The 13,519-nt window shown below is 41.8% G+C and overlaps 1 protein-coding gene across 1 annotated transcript in view; it reads right to left on the bottom strand.

Moving 5' to 3' along the window:
• The window catches only part of LOC126470686 (forkhead box protein P1), a 724,940-nt gene extending 711,708 nt beyond the window's left edge, over positions 1–13,232 (bottom strand). Inside the window, exon 1 of the mRNA XM_050098687.1 lies at positions 13,038–13,232. Within this exon, the coding sequence (XP_049954644.1) occupies positions 13,038–13,232 (195 nt within the window). The remainder of the gene's footprint in view (positions 1–13,037) is intronic.
• Between the last annotated feature and the right edge of the window lie 287 nt (positions 13,233–13,519).

Here is a 13,519-nt window from a genome sequence, read left to right as displayed (position 1 = left end):
GGTCGCTAAACTTTGGCAAGACGGGGACGCACCTTCTTAACGGCATTCAATTGCCTACGATTACGCCGCCCATAGACAGCGCTTGGCGCAGAGCGACCCCAGTTTTCTGCCCGAGAAGCGACTTTAGCGAACAAAAAGCGGAAGGCGCTCTGTTTCCGCTTACCTTTCCTCCCTCGGATTACCGACGACAAACGGCGGGAGACGTGACGCTGCAGATACTCGGCCTATTTTCAACAGCGTAGCGATCGGCACATTTATTAGATAAATAAAGGTAATAGACAGGGTGGTGGAAATACTAAAAATAACGTAAGTTTGAATTGCTTGGATTTGCTGGTGATCTTGCTCTCCTAGCCAACAATGCACTCTTAACCAGGCAACGACTTAAATCACTACAAGAAATATCACAGAAAACTGGCCTCGGAATATCATTTGAGAAAACGGACATTATGCTAACTGACCCACCGCTTGCAAACAAAATTACGATAGGAGAACAAGAATTCAAAAATGTCGATAAATTTAAATATTTAGGTGAAATCGTAAATTGCAGCCTAAATGAGAAGACATCGTGGCCGAACAGAATAAAGAAACTGAACCAAAAACATATACAGTAAAAAAGCCTATCCATAGAAACAAAATTAAAACATTATAAAACAGTTATACAACCAGAAATAACTCACGCAGCTGAAACCATATTCAAAACAACTACTATAGCAGAAACTGACAGAATACTGAAGATAGAAAGCAGAATAATTGGAACATGCATAAATAAACAATTTCAAGTACATGGGCATTGGAGAATAGCTTCAAATGAAATGTACAAGAAAATAGAAGGAGTAATGAGCACGATCAGAAAGAAGTGCATCTCTTTTTTTTTTTTTTTTGACGTATGATGAGAAAGCTAGAAAACGGAATTAGTTATGGAATAATAGAAAAACTGTGGAATAGTAAGACCAACATTAAATTGATCACAGAAATTAAGGAAGCTGTAAGAGAACTCCAAATTACTGAAGACGACTTAAAAAAAAAGAAACATAGAAAACCAGAATATTGCAAGAGACACGAACCAGGTTACTTACGAAGTCAAGAAAAGGGCTATAGGAAGACGAAGTAAAAAAGAAAATATCTGAAAGAATGAAAAAGTGTTGAGCAGACAGAAGAGCAAAACCCCTTTCATACAATAATAAATTATAATAATCCCTAAATAACCACTGCACTATTGAATTGTCTTATTGAATTATTATTAAACTGTATTGTATTATTGAATTACAACAACCTGCATAAACCTTTGTATAACTGACTATAATGGTTCAATGAAGGCCGTAAAATAAGCATAAAATAAATAATTTTAATATACATGGTGGTCAGAAACGATCTGAAAAGCTTTTAAGGGTGTTTCAGGGTAGATTGTGCTGAGAAACAATTATTAAGAAAAAAAGAAAAAAAAAACATCGCGCCGTTTCCGATTTAATTAGCACCGGACTTAGCCAGTCAGGTTATTGCGCGCGCAAAATCAAGCAGCCTGCCAGAGGAAGTGTCGCCAAAGTTAGTCCCCGTTTGGTTTCCTAACTTAAATTTATCAGGTCCGGAAAAGGCCCATTTTAAATGGCAATGTGCATTTGAAGACGTGGTAACTCACGAACCCATACATGTGTGTGCATTACCGCATCTTACCACGTACTGGTGCCTGAATATACGCGCGCGACGACACTGTTGGCTAACTTCAATGTTAAATACCTCGGAAACGGCGAAACAAAGAATTTTTTTCCTAACAATTATTTCTCAGCACAGTCTGCCCTGCAACATCCTTACAAGCTTTCCAGACTGTTTCCGACCATCATCTGTAATTTTAATACCTATAAGTACGTCAGATGTTTATATTTAGATTTTTTATTTACATGTATATGTATTTCGGAGCCGATTCTCCAACTTCATGCTTTACTAATTTCAGTAGAACTTTTTGTCGTGACGTGGTGAAGCAGTATCAGGTGAGGGCAGCTATAGTGTTACATAAACGGAAAAGACATGAGCGGTAGTGTTTTACACTAGAATTCATTTGTCTCTTCCGTTTATTTAACAATATAATCTCTCTGGTGTGACTTCTTCACCACGCAATGATGAAAAGCCGTGATTGAAACTGGTAAAACCTGAAGCTGGAGTATCCGCTTCGAAACACATATCGGTAAAAATAAAAAGTACCAACAGGTGACGGAATTTCACACATAAAAATATATACATGTTGTAATGTTCTTGTGTATCAAGTGCGACTATTGCGGAAACGTTAAAAAAGGAAGTACGTTATGTGTGACATTGTGTTGTGCTTCCTGTATACACCAATGACTGGTTTATTAGCAGTAACAGTTAACCAGACATACTTCTGGACCCGAAGGAAATAAGGAAACCATTTTTCCGGTAAGAGTTTCGAAGCCAACGAACGAGCGCTTTGCGCTTAAGTCGTCAGTGCTGGTCACTTTTGTGGCCCCTGAGATATTTGTTTAAAACATGGAACGAGTTTTTAGGCGGGGTTCCAGAGCCGTAGATAAGAGCAGGTTATGGATATGAGACTTTGTATGGTTTTCAGCGAAGCGTTTCTCATATTCTACCGGAGAATGTGCGAAGTGCGACGGCGTTCCTGCATAGGTACCGGTCCGCCTCCCGACGTTCCCGTGGCGGAGTCGGTGCCACCGCACTCAGCGGGTGTCACCACTCCTATCTTTAGCCTAGTTTCTCTGTAAACCATAACGATCACCAACACAATCTCTGAGGGATTATCATTCAAATATACTGTTCAATGTTATGTATCCTACTAGTCATACTCCAGTAACGCTTGACGTCTTTGTCTTAAGTAGTCAGTTTACCAACAGTTTAGTTTTCGATACGAATGACCGGAATTTCGTAAATATTACTGAATCTGTTCAAGGTATCGGAACAAGCTTTTACTCAAGCCACAGCACTTAAAGCGTCATGTGCGTTGTTATATGTTAAAAAATAAGGCTCTGAGCACTATGGGACTTAACATCTGTGGTCATCAGTCCCCTAGAACTTAGAACTACTTAAACCTAACTAACCTAAGGACATCACACACATCCATGCCAGAGGCTGGATTCGAACCTGCGACCGTAGCAGTCCCGCGGTTCCGGACTGAGCGCCTGAACCGCTGTATGTTCAATGCTCGTAACTTTTTTTAATCTACTGCCCCGATGAAATATGTTTTTGATGCAATTGTGTAATTTTAGACGGAGTTCGAGAGCCCTGTAATAGGGAAATCTTTCTCTATTGCAGAGCTCTCGAATGCCGTCTAAAATTACACAATTCCATCAAAAACATATTTCATCGGGGCAGTAGATTAAAAAAAGTTACGAGCATTGAACATATAACAACGCACATGACGCTTTAAGTGCTGTGGCTTGAGTAAAAACTTGTTCTGATATCTTGAACAGATTCAATAATATTTACGATTAACAGGAAGGACAATTATGATGGTAGACGGCAGAACTTGACTTTTTTTTGACGTGAAATTCCTGTCATCATTCGTACCGTAAACTAAATTGTTGGTAAACTGATTACTTAAGATGGCTCTGAGCACTATGGGACTTAACATCTGAGGTCATCAGTCCCCTAGAACTTAGAACTACTTTAACGTACCTAACCTAAGGACATCACACACATCCATGCCCGAGGCAGGATTCGAACCTGCGACCGTAGCAGTCACGCGGTTCCGGACTGCAGCGCGTAGAACCTTGTGGCCACCGCGGTCGGCCGACTACTTAAGACAAAGACTTCAAGCGTTACTGGAGTATGACTAGTAGGATCCAGAACATTGAACAGTATATTTGAATGATAATCGCTCAGAGATTGTGTTGTCAAGTACAATTCTTATTGAGAATTAAAGATATTAATGGTAATTCTTGGCAGAGCGGGAGAGCGTCCCAGGAATGCTCAACAAACTGACGTGGGAGAGACGAGAATAAGACGAGAGCGCTCATTCTAAAAACGCGACCAGCTACCTCACTATTCCTATGCCCAGTTCAGGTAATGAGCATTACAATAAAATTACAGAAGCTGGGGCTTGTACGGGCTGATGCTGTCAGCAGATGTTCCGCGAGTAGAATAGTCTCCTTGTTGCCGCACCCTCGAAACGTGGCTGCACAGGTTCGCTTCCCTCCAGGACACGGGTGCAATTTTTAGATGGGCCGCCACTGCATGTGTATACGGAAACTGCTTTTAAAATCTCAGAAATGTGTTCGTGCGTGATTATAAGTTTGCTTCGATTTAAATTAGGGTTAAGCGTAGATTAGTCAAATTAAAAAAGAAGATTGGTGTTAGAATATATATATTTCCAATATATGCAGTCTACAGAGCACCAATTTTTCAAAAATGTGTTCACGTTATTTTTCGAAAGTCATTATCGACTTTGCTCAAATACGTTGAAGAAACAGATTGTATGTTTCTGTGTGTTGGTCATCCGTGCATCGTAGATATGGCACAATTAATTATTTCTTTCCTACGTATGTACGCTACTTCTTAAAGGGCTTTATCTTCTGTTTCTGATTGCGTTGAATATTGAAACTGGAATGTACAAGAATAAGAAATTTGGAGTGCAAGTTTCTGTCTTATTGCGGGAAGCTGCAACTAGCAGCGATAGAAGATCTCACGCTCGCCCGCAGTTTTTAATTGATTACTCTACTTAACGCTCAAATTTTGATGTGCGATTTTCATATAACACAACAGTGCTGAGTTACCGTCAACGATGTCAAACGGACACTTTTTAATTTCGATAAAAGACTTCTGGGGAACATTTAGACCAAACTAAAGTTTTAAAAATTACAGGAGATTTTTTTCGGAACAGGTGTCTGTACTTCAACATCTGACCATATCCTGCTGCAAATTCTAATCATTTAGTATCAGTTCGGAACAGAGGGCTCCAGTAACAATGCACGGCGCGCCAAGAATCCAGAAGGCACACTGGCTAATCTTTCGCCGAGTGGCAATCGTCATTGGACTGTACTGCCACCAAAGAAATAAACAATATTTTGCGTGTAAAGGAAGAGGAAACATATTACTGGAAACTGAATAAGCAAACCGTTTTCAACAGATAGAGCTACAACTTGCCGATTCCTGTAGTCTTGCCGGCAGAAGGAGTAAATTCCCTGTACCTCTAATTCACGTGTGCGGGTTGTGGAGAGTCGGTTCTCCAGCGTGGACGAGGCAGGCAGGAAAAGAAGTCTCTTATAAATGTGAAAATGTGTCTTATTACTGTTCGTGGTACAATCATAAAAAAAAGAAAAGTATTTTGAAAAGTGGTTTTTTGTATCATATCGCTGGACATTATTCGAGTTAATGCAAAACGGTAATCGCTACTGATTCCTTAAATACAAAGCGAAATACTATTTATTAAAAGAACTGAATGGCACTTTGGTGTATATTTGGTGCTGGAAACCTTTCTTTTGATTCCCTAGTCATGTTTCGGAGCGTATGTACGATTTTCTACGGTTATAGTCTGCTCTTTTTAATTCATAATGGCTGTATTGTCATCAGTGTTTTAAATTATGGGGTGCCATTTTACAGGGAAACAGCGGACATGCGCCAAGAACTAAATTAGTTTTCAAGTTTCTAAAGATGTGTGGCTGGCTAAAATGAGGATAATACTTAACATTTTTCAGAAAACTGATGTCCATAAACACAAATCAGTTCTGAAAGCGCAATAAAGAAAATATCTGAAAATTTATTTGTACGATTATTGCTAGAATATGTGTATTACAGAACTGTGCGTAATTTGAATACTACTTTGAAGACAGATCCTAAATTATTTCTGCGTTATGCTATTTAGTATTCTGTGAGACGACTTCTCCCCTTTTTTTTCTATAACGTTGATATCGTCAATATTTTCGCGCCAATACCCTTCCGAAAAGGTAATTTTCCGGGGAGCCACATGTGTTGGGCAACTGACGTGAACAGGGCGATTTAGTCGGACTGAGAGAAAAGAAGGATGGTCTCTATATTGCGAAACGAAGGCTGCGAAGACGGACAGTAAGACAAGCGGTGCGGTGATACTACCAGGAGGGGGGCCGTACACTTACAGGACGGATCCCGCGTGGAGGGGCGTAGTGCGTGGTGCGTTGCGCGCGGTGCGTGCCGTGCGTAGCGGCGCCGCAGCAACGGCCGGCGGCCAGCGCCGTCTCCCGTCCTTACCTGAAAAACAATACAACCTAATTAAATCAATTAACACAAAAACAGTTTCTTTGTTCTCGAGTTAATTATCGAAATAATGAAAGCTTAAAAGGAGCCCCTAGATGAAGTTGCACAATAGAATCCACGTTTCGAAATTTATCTCCACGGTGAGACAAAATTCCTTCGGCCGATAAGGCAAGACGAAGACATACATAAATTACGAGAAAAAATACGCTTCTGTTTTATTTGTGAAACAAAATCGCTTAGAAATAAAGGCCAGCGAAGTATCTGGCAGAGAGTTTTATTCTTTCGAGCACCTTTTTTCTTATTGTTGCTCGGTTTGTACGACTTTCGCCCGATATTGGTCACACAGTAAGTTAAAAGCGCACAAAACTGAACGTGGGCACATTATAATTTGGAAAAAAACTCTCCGAGAGAACTAAGTTAACCGCTTATTTTAATTTCGGTGCCTCGTGACTGCATATTGCAACGAGTAATATTAATGTATGCCCTTTTTAAAATTCTCCGCTTCTTACGACCCTCGTTTGAATCTCTTTATTACTGCCTAGCATCCTGATCTGATAAGGTGAATTTTCATAGTGAGCATGTGAGACCAGGAAATGACGAGTCAAAAACTTTCTGATCCATCCCGTTCGGAATTATTCGCTGATAGACTAATGAAGATGTGAAACGTGAATAAAGTGAAACGTAAGCGGCATACTAGAAAGTACTCTCTGGCTTTAGCTGATTTACTAAAAAAAAAAAAAAAAAAAAAAAAAAAAAAAAAAAAAAAAAAAAACTACGCTACATAATTTTAGATTTATTTATAATCTGTTAATAAACAACGTATCAACAACAACAGTGGATGACAATGACACATCGATTCACTACCAGTTGTTGATACAAAAGCTTGTTGGCAAAATGTGTACGTCAATATTTTAGTCATGTGAAACAGTTCTTACTGTGCAGTAATGAAGTTGAGTGAACGTCAGATGCAGAACAGACAGTTGAATTCGCTTTGGTCAAAATTTTCAGTCTTGCACGGTTTTTGGAAGTCTTGACCCGACCGATGATACAGCGCGAGGCAGAGAGAAGACGGTGCATTTCACCTCCATTCACTCACAATTTCGGTTCCTCTAGTGGTACTACATTCTCACTAATTTTGGATGGAGCAGTACTACTGTTTCAGCTTGTCTGTCACCATGCAATTGCATCTGACTCTCTATCCGCTAAGGTGGAATGAGCGGTATCGTACATTAACAAGTTTCATATACGGTATTTTAAATCACTTTCGGTACGACGAAATCTTTTTACGATAGTAAAGTATTGAACTCGTATATCTTAGGGGATCTTTTCATAAAGATACAAATACGTCAGTGAATGTACCTTTAACAAGTTGATACATATCGTCGCCGACCCACTCGGTGCGATGGATGTAAGCGCTATGCTTTAGAGCACGCATCTCGCCGTCCCAAAGCCTCCCCATCCTTCGAGGGGCAGTTTCAAGCAAATTATTCCTCCTGCGAGGTCAACTTATCTGCGTTAAACGTAGCACTGAAAAATGTTTCCATATTACACAGTTCCCGAGTAAGTTTCAATATATCCGCGGATTTCATCCTGGTCGGTGTTCACGGTACGGGGACCGATCTCGTTGAACAGTGCGACATCGACGGGGAATTTATGAGCTCTACGATTTTAGTATTAAATGTACTAAAACTGAAGGAGAAGCACCTGCGAAAAATGTGCAAATTCTCTGCTACGGATGCTGGAGAAGGTTAACCATTTGTGTCTTAATCAAGCAAGGTACTCGATGCAAGTGTCATTGATGAGCAAGTAAGCCTTCATTAGAAAATATCCGGTACCATAATTCTCAAACTTTTATTGTCTCGGGTTTGCAGCGGAATTGTGCTAATTTATGAACGGTACGTTCCGAGAGCAGAAGAATTTCACAATGTGGACATCTGTGGCCGCCGTAACTGACGATGAAATTCGTGGGTTGGAATGAGATAAATTGTTTCCACTTACGTTTTGGAGTCGATGTTGGAACTTTATATCCGGGTGTATTTTTGACAACGATCTTCACCCTTGTTGAAAAAAAGCACACCTAGTCCGTTTACAAGGTACACCCGAAAAGAAGGATTTAGTATCGAATCCAATATCACAGCAAAAATTTCTTTAACTGATCGCAACGCTGTGACACGGGACAAGAAGTTCATCAGGATGTTCACAGTTCCGACTTCTCCCAAACGCGTCGACGGGATGTTAAACGATAATCTTCTTTCGATCTTTCTTTCTCCCGACCGGAGCTAACCAACGCAACTCGAACGTAGGGCCAGACTGTTACTTCTGTTACAAAAGGGAGTTTATGTTTTGCCTAATACGGGGAACTCGCTTCCCACGAAACAAATGTTCGCCTTTTGTATAATTTGTTAATGAACTCGAGTACTTTTAACAGGGCGCGCATTGCGCTCCTTCTGATTCAGTCGTCAAAAAAAGTATAAAGCAATTTTCCGCCACTCGGAAGCTTTTAATAAGCACTTTACACGGAAAGACAATGGAGTTACTCACGTGTGGCAACCGCCGGCGTGGCGGTTCGGATGAACGGTTTACGAACAAAACTAATTCAGAATTTTGTTATGTGGTCGGCTTTGTGGGGCGCCACTTAATTTATGTAAAAGCTGAGAAATGCCCGCGCAGCAGCACCGGCTGTGATGTATTTGAACAATTCGTTTGTGCCGGGGTGCCTTCCTGCGGACTGACAGATAAGGCGTGGCCGCTTATCGCGTCTCGGCCACAACACGGCTGCTCCGCGGATCAACGCAACCTCCCGCCACGCTTCCCGATCGGCCACACTTACTTGTTCCGCTCTTCAAACCCGACTGTATTCCGTGGAGCCGCAAGCTGCGGCTTGCTCTCATAAATGTTCCGGGAAAGAGTCAAGTAAAATTAAAAGCGAATTAGCGGAGCGAAACAAATTATAATAATATAGATATGCGTATCCTGAACGGAAACACTATAATTAGAACGGCTTTAAAAACATTACCGAGACAGTGAAGAAACCTCATTCTTGTCCACGGAGATCATAACTTGTAGTGTATTTAGTTTTACGGAAGAAAATTTTGTGGACGTTCTACCAACGAAAAAAATTGTAAATGTTGTTTTAAACAAATGATTTACGTTACAGACCAAGAAACAATTCTTCACGGCATCAGTATTTTGTGTAATGAATACACAGAAGTTAGATAATGTGATCATTACCAGTAATGTAGGACCGGAAGGACGAGAGCAATAAGAAAAGATGTAGTGAGGATCTGGTTGTGGCCTTCTGGAAGAAAACATCCCGGAATTTGAGGCAGCCTTGGAATACTTAAATAAAATTGGTTCAACCGGCATTTCTGTCACGATTCTCCCGAAGACGAACCCGTTGCGCTACGTCGGTCGACGATGCAAGAAGTAGGTGTCGAAATGGGGGAGACTACGGCTCGATTTTGGGTACGAACATTTCAGGTGAGACTGTTCCGCGTTCCTTCATCAGTAATATGGAGTGTGGAGGAAGATCCTCACGCAGATTGTCTTGCGATCTCTATTATATTCTTACGAAACCTACGACCCCTGAAGACCAGTTTTCTGGGTGTCGCTCAAAAACAATTCTTAGAAGGCGACTGTTGTTTTGCAGCTTATATTTACAGTGGTGCATCGTCTTTTACTTCCCATCACTTTTTCATAAATTAGCACTATCGAATTTGGCGGATGAACCGGAACTTACTGACGTTACTATCACTTAAAATGTTTTTTTCCTGTTCGTTAAATTGACGTAAGTCGTCTGAAACTATTCCATTTCACCAGTAGAAGGATAACTGTTTAATGATGTCCCCGAACAATTCGAAAACTGTTACGACAATTTAGCAACCCAGGAAAATACTCTGACGCGATGACTGACATCGATTATTTGAAATACGTGTTTTTTATTTGTCAGAATGAACACAAGACATCTAATGATACACTGGTATACGTAACGAAACTTCTCAAATGAAAAGTGCGTCTCTGGGAGGGGCGGGTGGAGGCGCAGCGACCGCAACGCTCTTCCTTGTTCCGTATTAACTAGAGATGGAAGTCAATTGTGAACGCGCTGTTTTGGAAAATATCACACAATAGCTGTTACAGTTACTCGATATCTTGTCACAGTGACATAATTCTTTGTAATTTCCAAGAGACACGTACCCAGCAATTCAATTAACATGTGTACCTCTGTAAAAGAGAAGAGCTTTCGTCTCTATTACTTATTTTAAAATAAGGCCCCACAAATTACAAAAATAAGGGAGATTAGAATTTAACATCTCATCGATGACGAAGTCATTACAGTTGGCAGACTTAAAAATATGAAGTACTACTGCACATACACGAAATTATGTGCTAGGAATTTTTTTGGTTCAAGTTAATGTACTCGTATGAGGAAAACTTAAATATCTTTTTCTTTCTGAGTCAGACCACATTATACTTAGAAGCCATTGTGGAACTGTGCTAACATATTGAAAGAAAGTCAACATCAGTAGGTCCAAAACACTTATACTTTCAATAATTGAACGATTTATTCGTTTATGCCCCGTCCAACCTCAAATAAATCTTCCACTCATAATTATACACACTTATCAAGTATGTTCTTGTAAGAAAGTATGGGATACTAGTCTTTTATTTTTTTTGTTAGGTCTAAGTAATTCGTATTTAATTTGATATTCTTTTTTTTCTGTTTTACGTTGCTTTCGAGAAATCCTCATGCTTCGCAGATTACACTTCCTGAACTCATAGTACAGAGATACATCAGAACACAGTGCATTTATATTTCTGTGCGTCTCGTGTTATGACCCCAGAGGAAAGCCTCGGTTTACATTTTTTGTCTTTCTCCTTTCCGAGCGTACCCACAGGCCTAGGCAGCTGTTCCGCCGGACTCGCAGCTGGAAGAGTGCGAAATTATTTACTGTTGACGCTTTCGGCGGCAAAGGGCGGAGGGGGGGCGGTCGGCAGTCGGCGGCTGTTGTGGCTCTTTGTTTAGGGGTGGCTGTCTCCATTTTTGAGCTGCGGCGATACAGGCGCGGAGGGGGTGAGATTTCAATACGCTCCCCCGCGGCCACGTGCACCCTCACACCGTGACAGCCAAGTCTTAATTATACAGGGTGAGTGCCAAGCGGCACACCTGCCGTCTTCCGCTCCCGGTTCGACACCGGCAGTCGGTTCTTCCCTGGAAACCGGTGCGTGTAATTTAATAGAGACACGCGCGCCTCGGTGCTCCTTGACAATGGCGCGCAGTCTTATCTGGGCTCGGTACTCGGATGTAACTCAGATACAACAGAATGCCAAGCTGCCACGGACTGAAAAAAAAAAAGCGACGGAGCGCCAGCCAGCTTATCACCCTTCGACAAACCCTATTGTGTCTCACGTGAACAATTGCTTGCGTGTCCATACATATTCGACTATCGACGAATTCTGTCAGTTTCCAATGCTAAGAAATTTTTGAAAGGCTGAATGACACAAGTAGTGAAAAATTTATGGCATTCCCGCTCCGAACCGAGGATCTGTGGAGATTTTTTTACCTCTTCCTCTTCTTTTCGAACCTCGTTATCTAGAGGTTTCTTTCTTAAGCGAATTTCTATCTGCCGACTTTCTCAAGCATTAGAACACTTAAACTAACGCTTTCTGTAGTGAAATTTGTCCCATAAAATCGTAAATGAAATGCCTAAGATATTTCGATATTCCTTACTTACAGCATAATTACCTGAAACGTGTAAGAGATTTTAATACAAGAAATAACAATTCTGGCATATGTAATAAAGAACAAAAGAGCTACACTACTGTTATACGTGAGCATGGACTTTTGCGAAACAACTCCGATTCAGTAAAAATCTTTTGGGTAAGTGACCGACACACACAGTAAATTAAATAACTACCAAGTTCCGTCTACTCCTGTAGGCACTCTTCGACACGTTCATTACAAGTGTGGAATCTGGCAAAAAAAGTAATTATCTAGAAGGAGGCTGCGTAGGCAGTAAACGATACATCAGTTGCAATTTTATTTCGATTCGTGAAACGGTCACTCACTCAGAAGATTTATACTGAATACTATCATTGTATGACGCAAGTACTGCACATTACACAAGAAATATTGCTCATTATACGTACAGTTATAACGCAATGAAAACGTATACGAGAGTTAAGGTGCACGCGTCGAAAGAGACATAATTAATCAAACAAGTCACATGCCACAATTCACATATTTCACACGACATAAACGTAACAGTCACAGAGTGCAAAGAAAAGTCTATCAATCACTATGACACACAAGACTCAGTTCAATACACAACGTATAAAGGCAGAGCGCAATCTTAACATGTACGCAGAACATTCTCACACGAACAGAACATTTTAGTAGCAAATTAAAGCTACGCAGTAATGCAAAGACATATACATTTACAGATTTGTTTAACAGTAACACCAGTAGTAACGCCATCCGTCGCTGTCAAGTTACAGCAACAATGTTTGTGAAACAAGTAGTTTTGCAAACCGTGAATAATTTTGCTTACAGGGACGTAAATGGACACAGGATAGTTGCTGTCCTTCAGTGTCGCGCCGCTGACACGGAAGGGTGCAAGCGAATGACAAGGCAGCCGCTGAGCTAAAACAGGCGCAAAGCCGCGTAGCGCAACAATGCCGAGTCAAAGTTCCCGCCGGAAGCTGGCTCCTCCCACTAGCTGCCGCCTTTTCGGCGTCGGCGGAGCGGCGGCTGGCGTGCGATAGCGACAGCGACAGCGACAGCAACAGCAACGAGACAGCAGACAACGGGGGCGCGCGGCTGAGCACGTGCACGTGCGCGTTACCTGCACGGGGCGCCAGCGCGGTTCCAGCATGTCGGTGCGAGCTGCCGCCTGCGACTTGTGGTAGTGGCGCGGCGCGTCTTGGGCGGCGCAGCACGCGCCGCGGCGCTCGCTTCGGCTGCCTCCGCCGGCGCTCGGCGGCGCTCGCGTCGCTACATGAGTGACCAGAGCCACAACAAGCATCTGCGAGAGAGGCATGTAAGCAACGGCCCCCTCTCCCTCGGCTGGCCGTACTTGTTTACTCGCCAGCACTGATCAATACCCGCGCTGTTTGCTATCAGACAGAAACATACATGCTTATCGAGCCGCTCCAAATAAATAGGTCTCTCCCCTTCCTCTTAAACAAACCGTATTGTTCCACCCCTGAGCCGATGTGCAGCTGACAGCGGGACGCCATTTTTCTCGCCACCCGAACAATAGAGTTTAACTTAATTAATTATGCTATCTAAGAGGTAAGGAATCGTTAAGTTTTCCCAACTTATTTA

The sequence above is a fragment of the Schistocerca serialis genome, chromosome 3, assembly GCF_023864345.2.
Source record: "Schistocerca serialis cubense isolate TAMUIC-IGC-003099 chromosome 3, iqSchSeri2.2, whole genome shotgun sequence".
NCBI lineage: Eukaryota > Metazoa > Arthropoda > Insecta > Orthoptera > Acrididae > Schistocerca > Schistocerca serialis.
The sequence above is the reverse complement of the archived record's forward strand: the minus strand, read 5'-3'. Positions and strand labels throughout refer to the sequence as shown.